Here is a 20,655-nt window from a genome sequence, read left to right on the forward strand (position 1 = left end):
GCGGCAAAGTCATGGCGAAATCAGAGAAACAGGAAGTGTCTAATATCTAATGCAAAAAATGTCTTATAGTGATGACACGTGGGGTGTTTGTTCGTCTGAAGATTCCGATCGCATCGATGTGCCTATTGTAAGTCTCGGGTATAGCGCCACCACCAGGCGCCAGGAAGTGTTGCAGTCACAAAGGTTGATTTTTTTGACAGTTCCATGTGATGTTCTTTTAAATACTCCTCCTAGAATGTTTATGCGATTGACACCAAAAGTGGTCAACATGATGCCAAGACATAGTAGATGATAAATTGCGAAGGGATTTTTGATATCTCAAACGTTGTTCCCATGACAACGCGTCAAACTTTACTTTCATTTTAAAGGCATATTTAAGCCCTTCAGTTGCATGCAGTAAACTTTTCAATACTCCTTCTAGGATATTCATGCGATTGACACCAAACGTGGTCAACATGATGCCGAGACATTGGAGATGATAAATAGTGAAGGGATTTTTGATATCTCAAACGCTGTTCCCATGGCAACGCGTCAAACTTTTTACTTTCATTTTAAAGGCTTATTTAAGCCTGACAGTCGCATGCAATGTTCTTTTTAATACTCCTTCTAGGGAAATAATGCAATTCACACCAGAAGTTGTCAACATGATGCTGAGACATTGTAGACGCTAAATTGCGAAGGAATTTTTGACATCTCTAACACTGTTCCCATGGCAACGTGTCAAACTTTACTTTTATGTCAGGCATATTTAAGGCTCTTGGTGTGCTTAGATTGACTTTAAATTTGGCACACACATCAGATTTGTCGGCTGTTAAGTGTTGACAAAAACGTCAGATAAAGGCGTGTCTATTAAGTGGCTCACTAGCGCCCCCGTTTGTCTAAAATGTGGGGTTTCTTTTACCTACAGTACCTAAATGGGTCAGTAGCAGCATGATATTTACCCACTTGATGCACTTGCCCACCGTGCATCGTTTTCTCGGAGGCACCGTGTAGCGGTAAACAAACGTGCGAGGGCCCGCCATCGCTGCTTGCAGCTATATTTAGGGCCCGAGCACCGAGGAGCAGGCCAGAATGGCCTGCACCGAAAGGTGCGAAGCCCTATTGTTTTTGCTCGGATTATTATTTTTATTTTTATTTTTTTTATTATTTTTTTCAACACTTTTGGACATTTTGGGGGCCTTAACATACTCGAAAACTCTTGAAATTTGGCACAGACATCAGAGTCGTCCGTGATCGCCGAAAGCCAAAGGCTGGATCACGGGCGTGGCACGGGGGCTCTGTAGCGCCCCCTGTAATGCAAAAACAAACAGGAGTGCACAGATCGGGCAAACATGTACGCACATTTACGAAAGTTGGTACACATATAGATCTCATCGACCCGAACAACTTTCGCCCTCTAACATTTTAGCTCCGCCCAACAGGAAGTCCGCCATTTTGGATTGTTTAAAAAATGCATGCGGTGAACTTTTGAATACTCCTCCTAGGGGATTCATGCAAATGACACCAAATGTGGTGATCATGATGTCAAGACATTGGACTTGCTAAATTGCGAAGGGATTTTTGATATCTCGAACGGTTCTGCCATGGCGAGGCGACAAAGTCATGGCTAATTCAGAAAAACAGGAAGTGTCTAATATCTAAGGCAAAAAAAGTCTTATTGTGATGCCATGCGGTGTGTTTGTTCTTCTGAAGATTCCAATCGCATCGATGTGCCTATTGTGACTCCCGGGTATAGCGCCACCACCAGGCGCCAGGAAGTGTGTCAGTCATGAACTTTTAAATACTTCTCCTAGGGAATTCATACGATTGACACCAATCGTGGTGAACATGATGCTGAGACATTGGACTTGCTAAATTGCGAAAGGATTTTTGATATCTCGAACGGTGTTGCCATGGCGAGGCGACAAATTTATGGCGAATTCAGAGAAACAGGAAGTGTCTAATATCTAAAGCAAAAAATGTCTTATTGGGATGAAATGCATTGTGTATGTTCGGCCAAGGATTCCGATCGCATCGATGTGCCTATTGTGAGTTTCGGGTATAGCGCCACCAACAGGCAACAGGAAGTGTGGCAGTCACAAAAGGTGGATTTTTTGACAGTTGCATGTGGTGTACTTTTAAATACTCCTCCTAGAATTTTCATGCGATTGACACCAAAAGTGGTCAACATGATGCTGAGGCATTGTAGATGATAAATTGCGAAGGGATTTTTGATATCTCGAATGCTGCTCCCATGGCAACACGTCAAATTTTACTTTCATTTTCAGGCATATTTAAGCACTTGGAATGCACTTTGGGTGCCTTAACATGCTCGAAAACAACGGGAATTTGGCACAGACCTCAAAGTCATTGGCCATTAGGACCGGGCAAACGCTGGAACACGGGCGTGGCAGTAGGGCTCTGTAGCGCCCCCTATAATGCAAAAAAATTATTGGTGCACAAATCGGGCAAACATGTACGCACATGTATGAGAGTTGGTATGTATATAGATTCCATCGACCCGAACAGCTTTCACAATCAAACCTATTAGCTCCGCCCAACAGGAAGTCGGCCATTTTGGATGGTTTCAAAAATGCATACAGTGAACTTTTGAATACTCCTTCGAGGGAATACATGGGATTGACACCACATGTGGTGATCATGATGTCGAGACATTGTACTTGCTAAATTGCGAAGGGATTTTTGATATCTCGAACGGTTCTGACATGGCAAGGCGACAAAGTTGTGGTGAAATCAGAGAAACAGGAAGTGTCTAATATCTAAGGCAAAAAATGTCTTATAGTGATGACACGCGGGGTGTTTGTTCGTCTGAAGATTCCGATCGCATTGATGTGCCTATTGTAAGTCTCGGGTATAGCGCCACCACCAGGCGCCAGGAAGTGTTGCAGCCACAAAGGTTGATTTTTTTGACAGTTCCATGTGATGTTCTTTTAAATACTCCTCCTAGAATGTTTATGCGATTGACACCAAAAGTGGTCAACATGATGCCAAGACATTGTAGATGATAAATTGTGAAGGGATATTTGATATCTCGAACGCTGTTCCCATGGCAACGCGTCAAACTTTACTTTTATTTCAGGCATATTTAAGGCTCTTGGCGTGCTTAGATTAAATTTAAATTTGGCACACACATCAGAGTTGTCAGCTGTTAAGTGTTGACCAAAAGGTTAGATAAAGGCGTGTCTATTTAGTGGCTCACTAGCGTCCCCGTTTGTCTAAAATGTGGGGTTTCTTTTACCTACAGTACCTAAATGGATCAGTAGCAAAATGAAATAGTCCACTGATATTTACCCACTTGATGCACATGCCCATCGCGCATCGTTTTCTCGGAGGCACCGTGTAGCGGTAAAAAAAACGTGCGAGGGCCCGCCATCGCTGCTTGCAGCTATATTTATTATTATTATTTTATTTTTTTGTTTTTATTTTTTTTAACACTTTTGGACTTTTTGGGTGCCTTAACATACTCGAAAACTCTTGAAATTTGGCACAGACGTCAAAGTCGTCCGTCATCGCCGAAATCCAAAGGCTGGAACACGGGCGTGGCACGGGGACTCCGTAGCGCCCCCTGTAATGCGAAAACAAACATTGGGGCACAGATCGGGCAAAAATATACGCACTTGTACGAGAGTTGGTACGCATATAGATCTCATCAACCCGAACAACTTTCGCACTCTAACATTTAAGCTCCGCCCAACAGGAAGTCGGCTATTTTGGATTGTTTAAAAAATGCATGCGGTGAACTTTTGAATACTCCTTCTGGGGGATTCATGCGAATGACACCAAACGTGGTGATCATGATGTCGAGACATTGTACTTGCTAAATTGCGAAGGGATTTTTGATATCTCAAACGGTTCTGCCATGGCGAAGCGACAAAGTCATGGCGAAATCAGAGAAACAGGAAGTGTCTAATATCTAAGGCAAAAAATGTCTTATTGTGATGACATGCGGGGTGTTTGTTCGTCTGAAGATTCCGATCGCATTGATGTGCCTATTGTAAGTCTCGGGTATAGCGCCACCACCAGGCGCCAGGAAGTGTGTCAGTCACAAAGGTGGATTTTTTTGACAGTTCCATCCGATGTTCTTTTAAATACTCCTTCTAGGATATTCATTTGATTGACACCAAAAGTGGTCAACATGATGCCGAGACATTGTAGATGATAAATTGCGAAGGGGTTTTTGATATCTTGAACGCTGTTCCCATGGCAACGTGTCAAACTTTACTTTCATTTTGAAGGCATATTGAAGCCTCTCAGTTGCATGCAGTGAACTTTTAAATACTCCTTCTAAAATATTCATGCGATTGACACCAAAAGTGGTCAAAATGATGCTGAGACATTGTAGATGATAAAATGCGAAGGAATTTTTGACATCTCGAACGCTGTTCCCATGGCACCGTGTCAAACTTTACTTTTATTTAAGGCTTTTTTAAGGCTCTTGGCGTGTTTGGATTAACTTCAAATTTGGCACACACATCAGAGTTGTCGGCTGTTAAGTGTTGACGAAAAGGTGAGATAAAGGTGTGTCTATTTAGTGGCTGACTAGACCCCCCCCCCCCTGTTTGTCTAAAATGTGGGGTTTCTTTTACCTACAGTCCCCAAATGGGTCAGTAACAACATTAAATAGCCCACTGATATTTACCCACTTGATGCCCTTGCCCACCGTGCATCGTTTTCTCGGACGCACCGTGTAGCGGAAAAAAAACGTGCGAGGGCCCGCCATCGCTGCTTGCAGCTATATTTTTATGTATTGTTTTCTCTTTTTTTCTATTTTTAAATGTAGGGTATCACATTTTGAAAAATGCTAACGGTAGCCGACTAGCAATGAAATCACTATCCCACGCACAGATCAGACGTCCACATCTGTCTCATTCACCAGTGAGAAAACTTTGCAGTACAAAGTGAATAACATTACCAAAATAACCAACATAAATAACTGTTTTACATCAGAATTAGTTAAAGCACACTTTCGGTTGTGTAGACATAGTAACTATATGGTTACGCTAATCCATAAACGAACACAAATTTCATAAACAAAACAATGTTTCATCAAAGTAGAATATCTGATCTCAATACAAACATATCGTGTACCAACCTTACCAAAATAAACAGTGCAACGACCCTTTCACACCCTTTGCCTCCTGCAGCTGTTTGCATCTCGTGGTAAAGCAGTAAAGTTATCGATGTTAATTTGGGTTTTTGCTCTTTGCTGATCCAGGCAGTTTTTGCTATTGTTGTTATAAAAGATGTCTTTCATTTTGTGGCTCCTGTGCAGGTTATCAATTTAGCAATTCTCTGTTTACAGACAGAAGGTAAGGGCACAAGAACGTGCCGGTGACGTATGATGTCTGAGTGATAAAGCTACGCGGTGGCATTCAAATTATGCTTACGGATGAGGGAAAAAAGCCAACGTCCGTACGGACCATGATCTATGATTGGTTGAACATTTTATGGTCCTACACCTTTCACAGATGACATAAATTTCTACAAATACGTTTAAACAACTTAACATAGTGATTGCTATCAGAATGTGAGGAGACTTTTAACCAGCATAACTAAAAATGTTTCTGCATCAAATCAGATATTAAATCATTGTCGCTTGGGGTTGGGTTTGGGTTAGGATGTCTAAAAATGTAACAGAAAGTGATTCTAACCCCAACCCCAAGCGACAATGGTAAGACAATAGGACAAAATATGAGAAAACTACAAAACATCACACGAAAAAGCTGAATTTCGTGCCATGGACACGAATAAATTAATCTAATTTTTTGTGACTTTAACACGACTTTCGTGAGATCAGTCTAACTTATGGACAGTGATGGGAGTAACGCGTTACAAAGTAACGGTCTCATGTTTGTAAATTATCTTTGCCAATCAATCCCAGTATGACATTGACTTGCATGTGTAGTCCACAAAAGCAATAAATCTGAGAAATGTTAATATATATCTTAGATGTTTACATCGGCCTTCATGGAAGAGAACGATCCGCGATTGTTGTTTCCAGAAAAATATGCGCTGTACAACTGTTAAAACGTGTTAAAACTCCATATGTGTGAGTGCACAGTTTCAGTTTCACTCGCTCCGTATCCGACACATACGACAAAACAATCCACTCGCTCTGTATCCGTCGGACAAAACAATTCACGTACTCCGTTTCCTGATTAAATATCTTCCTTTATTCCTGTGTATCATTTAAGTCCAACAGAAAACATATACAAACAATATATGACCAAGTTCGCGAAGAGAACTGAAATGAGACGGTCTAACCTTCGGAGGACCCATAATTTGCGTCAGCTGCTGCACGCGCACACCGCGCCTGTCAGCAGGACACATCAGAGACGTTTCTGGCTTATTAAAATAAATATGGAATCAGAAAAATTATAATTTATTTGAGAAAATATGACATGTTGACACGATTGTCTCCAAATTCTTAAAGAGACAATACACTATTTTAACACACTATATATTTTCAATGTAAACATACAGAATATTTGTCTAAATGATATACATAATAAAACTAAGCTTACATATTAAGATAATTTCTAACAAAAATATTCAACAGCTGAATCTAAAGCAAAATAGACTCCTACAGTATGTGATATATTAAAGTCTTACGTGTAAAATAACCCATCCATATCATTTTACTGTTTGACTGTTTAGTACTGTTCATATTTACATTTAAAAAGCAGACATAAAAGTAACTTATAAGTTACTTTCCCTAGTAACTAATTACTTTTGATATACAGTAACTGGTAAAGTAACTCAATTACTTTTAAAAGAAGTAACTAGTAACTGTAACTAATTACTAATTTTCAGTAACTTGCCCAACACTGCTTATGGATATATACAGCTTACTGCTACACTGTTTTTATGCTTCATGATACAAACACCCCATAAACATCAAACAGAAGGACAAATTAGAGCAAAAATCTGTTACAAGAAAGACAAGATAATTCTGATGCATGTTATTCTGTCTGATCTCATTCATGCTCTGATTTACCTAACAGTATGTTACATATTGGCATCTGACCTCTCTTGTTATAATGGTGTCTGATGTGCTTTCTCTCTCTCTCATCTCTCTATTGTTTGGTTTCTGATATCTCTTTTTATGGTATAAATATTCCAGGACGATGCAGATGTTGAGTGGAAATTCGCTCGGTCCAAACTCTGGCTTTCATACTTTGACAACGGCAAAACTCTTCCCCCTCCATTCAGCATTGTCCCCAGCCCAAAGTCTTTCTATCAGTGCGTCAAGAGACTGATCAACCTGCTCCGCTGTCGCAGGCGCCGACTAAAAAATAATGTTGAGCTGGGAATGGACAACTCCAAATCCAGAGTATGTGTTTACTATAGTATACTGTAAAACGATTAATTTCACAATTGTTTTATTTCCTTTGTGTGTGTCCAGCTCTCTGACCCATTGAGAAACAACTTTTCATGCTATCCGTGTGTTAATCCATCTGCTTGAGATCTGTTAATTTTCCATCAATTTTCCTCTATTCTCAATCAAACTGTTTTTTGTTCCAGCTAGAACACAGCAGAAAGACCAATCTGTGCAATAAAGACCCATCGGGTGCTCGCTATATCATTAGCTTATTGACGTTTGCACAACCTGTTTTTAGCCTTTCCTAAGAAAAGACAGATAGTTCTGTTCTGTTCTGCAGAATGGCAATCAATGCTATTTAAATCGTGCGTGAGGAAAAGTGAGAGACAGAGCGGTTTGATGAAGACTTAAGAGATCCACATTCTGTCCTCGGGACAGATATTCGTTAATAATCTCTTTGTGACACCAAGCACATGTCCACGAAACACAAAGACTAACTGCGTTATTGTGATTCATTTCTGACAGAGCCCTGCTTATGTTCCACCTCCATCTAATTCGCTCTGATCAGAGCAGCTTCTCCCCATGGGCTGATGTAATTGAAAAACGGACAAGTGCATGCTGAGGGCATCATGTACGAGGCTTATCCGTATGGTTGCCTGGCTGTTGTGTATGAAAAAGACATGCAGGCCTCAGGAAAGTGTTTTATTTGAGGTGTTTGGCCGTGATGACACCTCTGTAATAGGTTTAAAAATATAATGGGACGTGGAAGTGTGCCTAACTAAAGTGCACCATTTATATTGAGAATGTAGTCGTCTTATAATCACCACATCTGTGAATCTGTTGTACAGAGTAGAATGTATTTTATAAGCATATTAGGCCCCCTGGTGGCTGTTTTTATATCACAGTATGGATGTCAAAAGTACCACTGTTCTCTATGCCAGTATACACACTGGAACTGTGCTTATCTATGAGCATGTTTATTATATTATCACTATTCTTACTCTTATTTTTACAGCTGAATCTCTTCACCCAGTCTAGCATGAAGATCCCAGAGTCTCACAGCTTCAGCAGCATCTTAAACCAACCAACACGCTATCAGGCAAGACCAACTCTCCTTCGCTCACTTTAATGCTCTCACGCTCATATGATGCATTCACGTTTATCAGTTTATCCCTGATTGTTTGTCTGGCTCTGCTCTTTCTGCACACAGCAAATTATGAAGCGCCTCATCAAACGCTACGTACTGAAAGCGCAAGTCGACAAAGAGAACGATGAAGTAAATGAAGGTGATTCAGAAGGACATTCCCTTATTGCTACTCAAAACAGACAAATAAATTGTTGAAATGTTTGACAAAAACATAAAAAATCTGCAACTAAATACACGATGATGTAATGTTTAAATCGGCATGAAGGCAGTACAACAAATTCCAAAGTGAAAAGATTAAATTATTGTCTCAATTATTCTGCCATACAAAGCCAAAGCGCAGTAACTATGCATTTGGTCAAAATTGAGTTAACGGCTTTGTGAGTCTCCTGGTTCAGTTTTGTCCCATTTCAGAGAAACGTGTGTGCCAAAATTGCAGTAACATGTTTGACCTGCTGGTTTAAAAAACTTTAAGGGCATTTTTCTCGGTTTCGTGTTTGGGTAGTTACTGCACTTAGCCTTTGTAGGGCAGTATTGTTATTTTTCTCGAGGTTGTATTCATGAAGTTTGTAAATGACTGTAGTGTATGTTTGTGTTTCCTCTCCAGGTGAGCTGAAGGAGATAAAACAGGATATTTCCAGTCTGCGATATGAACTTTTGGAGGAGAAATCACAGGCTACAGAAGAGCTTTCACTTCTGATCCAGAAACTCAGTGATAAACTTAACCCTCACCCTGTCCACACACACTGACCCCGAATCCTGTGTAAACCGAATATGCCAAGATGACTAAAGGCCATAGACTTCCTGAAAAGTATAAACACTGCGCAACTCTTTCTCCTGTCTCAACCAATGGTGTGAGTTTGTTATGAGACGGTCTGTTTTCTTGTTTGGAAACCTCTTTTTATTTTGGTTCATTTCAGTGCAGCTAGCACGCTAAAAAGCCCACAGGCTAAAAAATGCTGGGTTATTTTGTAGGATTTTACTTTATCTCAAAGATTTTTCCTCAAGTTTTCCCTAATATTTAAACACTTATTCCATGAGATAGTTTATTGGCTCTGTCCACATCCCAAATCCCACGTTGTTCACCATTATCTCAGAGATGTGGAAATATTTGCCAATGTTTGAGGCATTGCTGAACACAGGATTCTTTACACTATTTTTTTTTTCAAACCGTTCAATAATAATTACAATGAAAATTAGTTATTACAGCACATCTTACACCAATAACATCCAGCTAAACTAGTTTAAATAAAATGCAGATGCAGTTACAGTAAGTCTGCTTTACAGGAAATCTAGAGGTATACCATTAAATATTGGTACTAACTAGTGTAATATAGTGCTATAATGATCACTTATAAATGTTTTATTTATTTGTTTGTTTGTTTGTTGCAGTATTTAATCTGTTTCTGTACTGCAAAAAATGAATCTTTTACTTAGTATTTATAGTCTTGTTTTCCATTGGAAATATCTAAGAATTCTTGAATTCAGATAGGCTACATTTACTTGATAAGCAAAGTGGCTTAAGATTTTAAGCCTTGATTACTGAACTAAATTATGAAATTTAAGAGGTAAAGGCAAAATATAAGGTAAAAATATCTGCCAGTGCGGTAGGAAGAAATAAACTTAACCCTTGTGTATTGTTTAAATTCACTACTCTTGTTATTAGTGGCCAAAAAGGCAACTAAATTAAATGGCTGTAAAAATGTATCAGATTAATTTTTCTAAAAGGAAAAACCACCAACAATCAAGAATGCATGAAAATAAAGTGTCATGGCTCTGCAATTAATATAAATGTTGTTATAATGGAAGTCAATGGGGCAAAAACGGCCACAAAGCATAAATGAGGGAGAAAAAACAGATGCGGCACAAAAACAAAAAATGTATCAAAGCCAATGTTTTTACTCATCTTTGACAATATAACTTTTTATATTGAAAATCAGTAATTTTTGTGTTTTCCCCCAAATCAGTGACACCACTTATGAACTTGGCAATTAAAGAATTATAAAACATATGGTAGTTTTGATCAGTACTGAGGTTGATTAACGATTTATTTTTAAAAAAATTGTCTGATAAAAATTTGTAATTTTGGCCACTAACAACAAGAAAGGGTAGTAAATTTGCCTACAGTTTTTGAAAAATTTCAAAGCATTTTCTTAAAATATGTGTAAATATAAGATTTCTCACCAAAAATCATTCTTTTTGCCGAAACACAGAGTAAGTTGTGGCCAAATTAAGACTAAAAAGACAAAAATGGCCTGAACAACACATAAGGGTTAATGTGAGTTTATTAAGTTGAAACTGGAATTAAGTTTATTTTTCTTACCGCACTGGCAGATATTTTTACTTGTTTTAATAATAAACATCTTGATTTTCATCATAATAAAAATCAACAAACAAGTTTTAATATCTTGAGCCACTTTGCTTGTCAAGTGAATGTATCTTAATTTAAGAATTTTCAGATATTTATACTAGAAAACAAGACAAAAATAAGTAAGAAATATTTTTTTTTGCCATGTGTTCACGTATTTGTTGCAAAAATTTGCTTAAGAACTTTATAGGTTTTATATACAACAGGGTTAATTTTAAATATAGTAGAGTACAATGTATATTTCTAAACCAGTCAGCAACTTCAGGCAGGGATATTTGTTGCCTCATTTCTGTATACAGATGATAAATTACATGCCAACTTCTATTAATGAAATTGTAAATATAACTTTTTTGAAGATGTAGATTGATTATGGAATCTCAAAACCTTAAATAAGTAGAATCTGCTATAGCACAATATATGCAGGGATCTGTACAAACACTTTTGCCATGATACATATTGCTTGTTTTTCCAGTCTAGTCAGTTTATTTGTTTTTAATGCGTGAAAGACTTCATTGTGTTTTGTGTTTTTGATCAATATTCAGGATTTGTTTCAAACCTGTATGAATGACTTTGTTTCACCACAAGAGTTGTTTTTTCAGCAGCATTCATTTCAAACTGATGGCAATTGTTGCTGTCATAAAAAGTGCCATAAAATGAACCAGTATGAATTGGGTGATGTATTCCCGGTCATACTGTACTATAACTATATTTGTGTGTGATGAAGAGGCTCATTATACACTGGAGATCTTGCCTTCTGTCAGTGGCTGTGAGAAAGATCAAATGTGAGGAAATAACAAATCAATTTTTAGTCTGTTCATATCAGAGCTGTCGTATGGCTACACAAGTCACATCTATGGTGCTGTTGTCCATTTTGGAACTATCCATCTAATGTTGAAGTCTCAGACAGAACAGATTGGAAATTTTCCTTTATTTTTCTTGTGTTCAGTGGAAAAAATGGGTTTGAAAGGTCATGAATTTATGGATTTTGTGAAAGTATTTTTTTAAGTGTTGTAAAAAAATTCTTCATTATGTTCTGTCAGGTCACTGGTTAACCCATTATGTCTGAATGTAGTTTGTCTGTGCACAGAAATTTTATCATAATAATATGAGTGATGGGGGAAAATGTGCCGTTTGTGTGTCAGGCAATGTTTCATTTCACCAAGTGCAATATTGATAAATTAGGTACTTTTAGATATATATAAAAACCTGTAGATGGTTTATTTACCTATAGAAACAGTATATACAACAGTAAGCCAGTCTGTATGTAGGATAAGAGATATCCCCTTAAAACTTTTGTGTAAAAATGTGCAATTACAATTTGTGAGGTTTGGTTTTGCCTGCATTTTCTTTTGATTATTAGATGTTAAGCTATGCATAAAATAAATCAATTAATATTTTAGGAATAAACCTGAGAAATGTCACTATGGCATATATATGAATATTACTGTAGATGCTTTAGAATTGAATTCTCAAATTGTTTTCTATATAAAATCTGTTTGAAAACCGGTATGTTGTAATTAATTTGTCCTAAGAATATCACGTCTGGTGCAGACACTATTCTGATCAAGACCAAAAATGACTACAATATGAGTAAGTAAAAAATTGAATTCTGAAATCACTCTGTCAAAACAAACACCAGCATTTTAAACATTCTTGTTAACCTTTTCCAAAACACTTTTACTGAGGGTCAAAAGTACTTATTTTTCTCTGTTTTTTAATGTGTTTTCTGTTTCAGATGTCATTTTTCAATGTTTTATGTGTGGTGAGAAAATTGTTTCTTTAACCCTATCATGTGGCCAAGGCCTGAGCCCCAGGAGATGCAGCATGAATATCAATGATGTCTTGTGGCCACAAACAATGTTGTTCTGTTTAAAGTGCGTAATAGTTAGTGTCACAATTAAATGATAGGGTAATTATTCTGGAAACATAATTATTCTTTCAATGTCTTAAACTTTTAAATTAAAAAAAAACTTTATGTATTTGAATAATTTGTCCTTTTGTAATAACATTACAGAACTGTTAATGGAATAATCAATTATTTTTTTAGGGGGCAGTGACCCCTTCAGACCAGAGGCAATTAGTATTTAATTTGTCTGGCCTATGAATAAAATAAATATAATTGAATTCTATTTTTATTATTTCATTATTATAGTGGGTAGACTGAGTAACTTAATGCCATAATATTTTTCAATAATTTAAACCATGAAAACCACGAAGCCCAACTCTCTTTCTTATCTCAAAGTATTGCAGTTCTCTTGTTTGCCAGTAGGTGCCCTCCCAACCACACACAAACGTGAAACTCCGCCTATGCTTAGATCCCAACGTAAAAAAAAAACATCCCAACGTGGCATTTGCCTAGAAAAAACTTTTGACCAAGATAAATGAGAAAGGTTTGGTCATGAACCTTACTACAAAATCAATGCGTTATAAATAGTATAACGCTCTATGGAAAGACTGATGGGATTTTAGTGTAGCGTTTTCAAAAACATTAAGATTGTGTCACATCTAATTGTCATAAGACACGTGAGTAACTTACATTAAATGTGACTAATGCTTTAACTGTAATTCAATTGAGACAACTAACGTTATATAATTCACACGAGGCTACCTGCCTGCAGGCTCAGGTGATCCTGTTTAATTTTGAAAGAGAATATGATGTGTTTAGGTTTAACTGTTAAAGTGTTGCGTGGCATTCACCAGTTAAATTGATTTGAAGTCAGGGTGATTTTTCAAAAGTTTTCACATCTACCATGTAACAGTTTCATCTCTTGGCAGACTCCAGAACAGTTCCTTTTAGTGCAGTGTGTGGACATTTTAATGTTATGAACTTCAAATGTACCGAGCTTACTATTTAAAATAAACCTTAGACGAATATGTAACGTATTTAAAACATAAATAATGTAAAAATAAGGCTAGCCAATCTTTATTTATAGAACTTTATTGTTTTTGGACGTGCTGGTAAAACTGAGAGATTCATGCCATATTCAGTAAAAATATTGACAATTATTTTTTTACAATAATTGTAAAAAGTAATGACAATTACATAATTATTCTTATAAACACAATAAACGTGTTTGGGGAAAAGACTTTTATTATATAGTAATTGCTTGATTCGCGTTAGCAGTTAGCTTTAGCATTAATCTTCAGTCTGTTTACATGATGTTAGTTGATCTCGAGCCCTCAAATTTCAAAAGTTCCTTGTATTGTCGGAAAATGGTTATGGATAGTATAGAAAACTTTATTAAGTGTGTTATGTTTAATTTTATCCATAATTATTTTGTATACTCCTTTTAATGACTTCCTGTATGGTGCTGCTACAGTCAGGATGGCCGAGCGGTCTAAGGCGCTACGTTCAGGTCGTAGTCTCCTCTGGAGGCGTGGGTTCGAATCCCACTTCTGACAACACCTTTTTTCACATTCTGACTATTCTATAAACATTTCTACATGATGGTGCATAGTCAAATGCATCCTGAGTTCCTGGTATTTACGAGCTTGTGCGTTCACGACGTCAGGTGCGTTCAAGTACCTTTCGTCGTTGCAATTTGGCGTTGTACCTTCTTTAAAGAATTACACACTGCAAGGTTTGTTAACTGTATGTACAGAAAAAGAACAAAGAATGTCTATCAGAGCAACTGTAATCTGTAAATAGTTAGCGTTGTATGAAAAGCCTTTTAACATTCAACTAAGTTACAGGCGTTCTGCCATGTTTCTACGCCTCTAACTAGAGAAAATCTCGAGTTTTCCAGTAGTATTTGTGGTGGCGTTTATGAGCGTTAATCTCTTAAATATGACATATCCGACATGAGTTGAACGCACTATTATATCTCGTTTCTGTGTCTGGTCTCATGTTTAGCTTTTAGCATTTGGTTCTATGACCATCAAACTCGCTTAGTTTTGCAATTTTTTAATTTTTTATTATTGAATATCATCAACAAGTATAAAACACATTTTTGTTCAATGCAACATGAACATACATGAGGTATTATTCACACATTGTTCACAAGTTATCAGAAAAAAATAGAAAAAGAAAAGAAAAAAAAATACCAAAAATTGAGTCTTTTTAAAATGTTATATGATCTGAGCTTTTTTGTTTTTAACTTTTTCCAAAGGGGTACTGTATAATTTGAAATCATTTATAAAATGTGACAGGTTTGGTTTACAAAGGGCCCATTTTGTTTTGTGTATATGATATTTTCCTAATACAATAAATAGCTGTATAATATATTGTTCATTACTTTCCAAATGATCTCTCTCAAAATAAAAAAACACATACATTTCTACCACACGACCCAATTTTCTACTAATATAATTTTCCACATCTTTCCAGAAAAGTCTTGAATAGATACAATGATAAAACAGATGCAAAATTGTTTCTTTTTCCTGACCACAAAATTCACAAGCATATGAAATATTAAGCCTAAATCTCTCCAAAACATGTTTAACAGGATAAATTATATGAAGAACTTTGTAAGACACCTCGTTAATTTTGTTATTGACACAAAACTTGTTCAATATTTTCCATGTTTTATCCCAGTATATATTATGAAATAAGGAAGACCAAAAAAATCTTGCTGCAGGAAGGGAAACAAAACATAGGGTATTTCTTATAATATTATTGCTACATTTTTGTTTCAAAATATTAACATTACAATTCTTTAACAGAAATACAACACTCTTTGGAATTGCATCAAGAACAACAGCAAATTCTCTTGGTTTAACTGGTAATTGGAATTTTTTAAGAAATTCAGTGTATGAAAGCAAATACCCTTAAGAATTTAACAACTGTTTTACCAAAATAATTCCCTCATTAATCCAGGTTTGATAGAAAAGTGATTTGTTTTTAAATAATATGTCTTTGTTATTCCAAATACAATAATTGTGTGGTGTGAAATTATGTAAGGAATAATTGACGACGGGCCATTGAATTATAAGAAAAAAATGCACACCAAGGTGGTAATGCCTTACACCGCAGGTGTGCATTATTTTCAAATAATTCAAAGGACCGGAGTCAATTATTCCGCTTATACCACGGTTACCACAAACATTGCTCTGGTGCCTATTTTTAAGACATTTGAAAAATTAGGTGTGCGGTTTACAGAAAAATAATCAACACCCATAGAACATTTCTCAGCCAATCAGAATGCAGCATTCAACAGACCCGTGGTATAAGTTTATATAACAAGTTCCATGCTAACAGGGCCTGTCTATGAAAACCAGCCAGTTTAACCGGAACTTAGTTTTGCAATTTGTGCGCATGTGCCGTTACGTGCTGACGTAGTCAGGATGGCCGAGCGGTCTAAGGCGCTACGTTCAGGTCGTAGTCTCCTCTGGAGGCGTGGGTTCGAATCCCACTTCTGACAACACCGTTTTTTCACCTTCAGACTGTTTAAAACATTAATGGTAATTCAGAATCAAATGCACCCTGGGTTCCTGAGTATTCACGAGCTTGTAAGTTACTTTTACAACGTCGGGTGCGTTAAGTCACTTTCATCGGTGCAAGATGAAGTTGTACCTTCTTTAATGAATTACACAAAAAAACAGCAAGTAATGTATATTTGAAACGCAATTCATGGCAGTGAGCTGGATTCTTTGTACAATATACCGATCAAGATTTCTGTAAAATACTTGGGAGTAACTACTAAAGACAGCAAGGTAAAAACTACTAACACGGTCTCACACCTATGGCGTCAATGTTTGACGGCGCTTGACCATGCGTCGGTGTGTTGGCGCGAGGGGTGTGCCTTTCGCGTCATTTTTTGGCGAACTGGGGACTTCAATACTATTATGTACGCGAAATTAAACAGTTGTCGCCTGGCATTGGGGTTAGGGAAAGGTTTGGGTAGGGATGTCATTATGTAAATCTAACCCAAAACAGATGCGAAAATGGTAGAAAACGGTAAGAAAATAGGAAAGAGAATGCAACGGACTTAATAGTATTGAAGTCCCCATGGTCAAGTGTCGTCAAATATTGACGCCATGGGGTGAGACTGGGTTGTAACTATGGAGAGCCAATTCTGCCATATTCATAAATAAATAAATACATAAATAAATATACAAGGAAATGTAAAAAAACAAAAATACAGAAATAAATAAAGAAATATATATACATGGAAATGTAGAAAAACAAAAATAAATGAGTATTTATACCTGTATTTCTTTATTTATGTATAATTGTATTTTTTCACACTATTATTTATTTATTTATTCATTTATTTATACATTTATTTATTTTTACTTTTATTTATTTTCACATTTATTTATGTATAAATGTATTTATGTCTACACATATTTATTTATACATTTATATATTTCTATATATATTTCTATATATATTTATTTCCACATTTATTTATTTATACATTTATTTATTTATTTTTTTCTTCGTCTGTATGCTAATGAGGGGGCGTGTTTTACCTCAGACTTAGCAATCGATCTCTGAGTGCCAGTGCTGAAGCTTTGAGGCCACAGTGACACCTGGTGGTGTGACAAAGCGAACGAAGTTGCACATGGAGTGAATGACTTGGAGATGTGCAATATCCAAAACCTTATTTCAAGTTCAGCAAAAATACGGTCATTAACTGTGCACAATTTAAAAAATATATAATGTTTGGTCATATTATGTTCATTTGAAAATTGAATATTTTGACTATTGTGGCTGTTGCATTCATGCACATTTGCACAGAATAATAAATGAAAAAAGTCAAAAAGAAGGTTATTGCTGTCGTCTAGAGATCTCAATGCTTCAAATAGTATTAAAAAATCTAGAATTGTGTTGTGAACATTTTATGAGAGGTTTTAATTATACACGAAATTTTGTATGTGCCATATTTGGTGAAATTGGTTGCAGTGACTTTGTTTTGGAAGAATATGTTATTTCCAGATAATATCATTTTTGACAATAACATATAACAATCGCCAATGCAGCCTCCAAGCAACACGTGGTGTTATTGAATGAATCAGAATTCAAATGAATCGGGTGAATTGATCGAACTTACTCGTTGAGACAGCGACTTACCGCCACCTTGTGGCTAATTTAGTTTGATATTAAACATATAATTTCAGTGATTCCATCATTTCTATTTTTTAAATGATATTATAATTAAAGCATTAATCTCATGTTTTTATATGCTATAATTGCACTCCCTGCTAAAAAAGCAACATACACCATCACAGAAATTCTATTGGATTTATTGGTTTTAATGGAAATTTGATTGGTTGTATTGGAAACTATTAAAGTCTCTATGGATCTCTGTTTGTCTGTACTGGTATGTGTTGGGTTCTATTGGTGGGGCCATTAAATCCTAATGGAATATGTCCCAAAACACACTACAAAAAGGAATTTTGTGATGGTTTTTATGGTAAAAGCTAATGGTGGGTATTTTAATGGAAACCATTAGGAATTTCTGTAATGGTTTTATTGCTTTTTTCAGCAGGGTTGAAGGGCAATTTCCTATGCAGTAGCCTTGTAAAAATAGGCTATGCATTATATTATATGCCACGAGACAGATTTCTGTAGGCTTATGTCTTGATAAGCTATATATTGTGATGCATATAAAGTTTAAAAATCTATTTATATGGAGAAATATAACCGCAATAGAAAGGTTTGTTTTTTGTTGCTGTCAACGTTGTCTTTTGGACGTTTCATAAAAAAAAATCAGTAAACTCAAAATCTGACGAGGGTTTGAAAGGACATGATGCTTCTGCGCAGCAACAGTACCATGGGATCTTATAATAATCATTACTTCATTTTTAGTCTATCGTCTGCTTTTCTTAGCAGCTCAGTCACGCGTCACCTCGCCATGATTTGGATCACCTGCATGGCGTTATGCGTGTCTCTCTGTGTTTGCACGATCACCCTTTGTTAGATTTAATCCCGCTCAGCTGATTCCACTTGATGACTTGTGATTAAGAGGCGCATTAAGCATTCAAATTGTCACATGTTGTGCATTGCAAAATTAGCAAACCCCAATGTAAAGTGTTTGCAGCCGCGTTTCAAACGAGGCATTGATCAATATGCTTGCGTGTGCTGGTTTCTCTCCGCGTTCTGTGCTGCTGGTGGGCGAGCCTCAAACTCTGATCAGCCCCCATCCAGGGCATTAAATGTTATTAATAGTGCATAATTTCACGCGTTTCCATATTAAAGTGTCCACTTCGAAGGGTCTGTCATCAGATCTGTTGATAATGTGCATTTTGATATTGATGTGTGCCAAGACATTTTAGAAATCATGACCGGATGGCGATTTACGGCCATGTCCTGGGTACAGTGCGTATGCTATGTATAGTGACCCTATATATACACAGTTATGGTGACACAAAATGATTTAAAACTTGAAATAAGGTTTTGGATATTGCACATCTCCAAGTCATTCACTCCATGTGCAACTTCGTTCGCTTTGTCACACCACCAGGTGTCACTGTGGCCTCAAAGCTTCAGCACTGGCACTCAGAGATCGATTGCTAAGTCTGAGGTAAAACACGCCCCCCTCATTAGCATACAGACGAAGAAAAGAATAAATAAATAAATGTATAAATAAATAAATGTGGAAATAAATATATAGAGAAATATATAAATGTATAAATAAATACGTGTAGACATAAATACATTTATACATAAATAAATGTGAAAATAAATAAAAGTAAAAATAAATAAATGTATAAATAAATGAATAAATAAATAAATAATAGTGTGAAAAAATACAATTATACATAAATAAAGAAATACAGGTATAAATACTCATTTATTTTTGTTTTTTTACATTTCCATGTATATATATTTCTTTATTTATTTCTGTATTTTTGTTTTTTTACATTTCCTTGTATATTTATTTATGTATTTATTTATTTATGAATATGGCAGAATTGGCTCTCCATAGTAACTACAGTTAGATACAAATAGATATCTCGATCTTTGGAAGAATCCTGTTAACTAAAATGGAATTACTCTCTATTTGTTTACCCAGCTATCCCTCCTCATTTAATTAAAGAATGTTACACTGCAATTTTCAACTTTATCTGGAAAAATAAACATCATCACTATATCAACAAAAATAATTTAGTTATGAAGAAGAAGGTTTAAATGTTATTGACTTAGAAATATGAATAGTGTTTTAAAAACCCACTGGTTAAGATCATTCCTTCGTAATACAAATAGCTTATGGTTTACTCTTTCTGCTTCCATTTTTTGAGAAAATATGTGGCTTAAGAGTTTTTGATAAGATATGATTTTAAGTTGTCCAAACAACCTCTTAAGTTATCTACATTCCTTCAGCAAGTTCTCCGTGTTGGATATTTGCATTCTCCCACAACTTAAACTCTCTATACCCTTTCAAATGAAAAAGCTAATGTAGTTGTGAACTTTTCAAAGATCTTTGTACCCAATAATTATTTGTAACCCCTTGTATTATCAGTATTTTATTTAAAGTTTAATATGTATTTAATTTTACTATTATTTATTTATTATGTTTTTCTTTTTCCCCTTCTGTTTAATTCATTATTTATATTTGTTTAATTCCTATTTCCATATTTGAACTGTGGCTGTTGACAGTGCAGTGTGTCTGCCTTTGACAATTGCAATCTGTTTATATTATTTCTATTGTAGGCCTGTTTTGTTTTTTTCAATAATAAAAAATTAAACTATTAGATCTTGGTTTTCTTATCTGGTTTTATGTTTAGCTGTTAGCATTAATTTCTATGACCATCTGCAAGTCGCATGGATGTCTTTCAAACTCACTCAGTTTTGCAATTTGTGCGCATGTCCCCCTGCTGGCGAAGACGGCACCACGTCATCGAGCTCTTACGCCACCTACAGGTGAGGAGAGGAAT

The 20,655-nt window shown here is 36.0% G+C and overlaps 1 protein-coding gene and 2 non-coding genes across 5 annotated transcripts in view; all 3 read left to right on the forward strand.

The window, feature by feature from the left end:
• The window catches only part of trpc3 (transient receptor potential cation channel, subfamily C, member 3), a 50,276-nt gene extending 37,319 nt beyond the window's left edge, over positions 1-12,957 (forward strand). For 2 of the 3 annotated variants that reach the window (XR_012358007.1, XR_012358008.1), the window contains 5 exons: positions 7,124-7,333; positions 8,337-8,420; positions 8,532-8,607; positions 9,073-10,033; positions 10,077-12,957. Coding sequence is in view for 1 of the 3 variants with exons in the window: in XM_055177818.2 (XP_055033793.1) it covers positions 7,124-7,333; positions 8,337-8,420; positions 8,532-8,607; positions 9,073-9,215 (513 nt within the window). In the remaining 2 variants the exon portion in view is untranslated. Of the gene's footprint in view, positions 1-7,123; positions 7,334-8,336; positions 8,421-8,531; positions 8,608-9,072 lie in introns of all 3 variants that reach the window. The other variant, XM_055177818.2, reaches the window with a different exon arrangement.
• A 1,195-nt stretch (positions 12,958-14,152) lies between these two features.
• On the forward strand, positions 14,153-14,235 carry trnal-cag (transfer RNA leucine (anticodon CAG)). Its single transcript has one exon. It is a non-coding gene; the product is annotated as a tRNA-Leu (tRNA).
• Positions 14,236-16,110: 1,875 nt separating this feature from the next.
• trnal-cag (transfer RNA leucine (anticodon CAG)) lies at positions 16,111-16,193 on the forward strand. Its single transcript has one exon. It is a non-coding gene; the product is annotated as a tRNA-Leu (tRNA).
• The last annotated feature ends 4,462 nt before the right edge of the window (positions 16,194-20,655 follow it).

Source organism: Misgurnus anguillicaudatus, chromosome 16 (assembly GCF_027580225.2).
Source record: "Misgurnus anguillicaudatus chromosome 16, ASM2758022v2, whole genome shotgun sequence".
Taxonomy (NCBI): domain Eukaryota; kingdom Metazoa; phylum Chordata; class Actinopteri; order Cypriniformes; family Cobitidae; genus Misgurnus; species Misgurnus anguillicaudatus.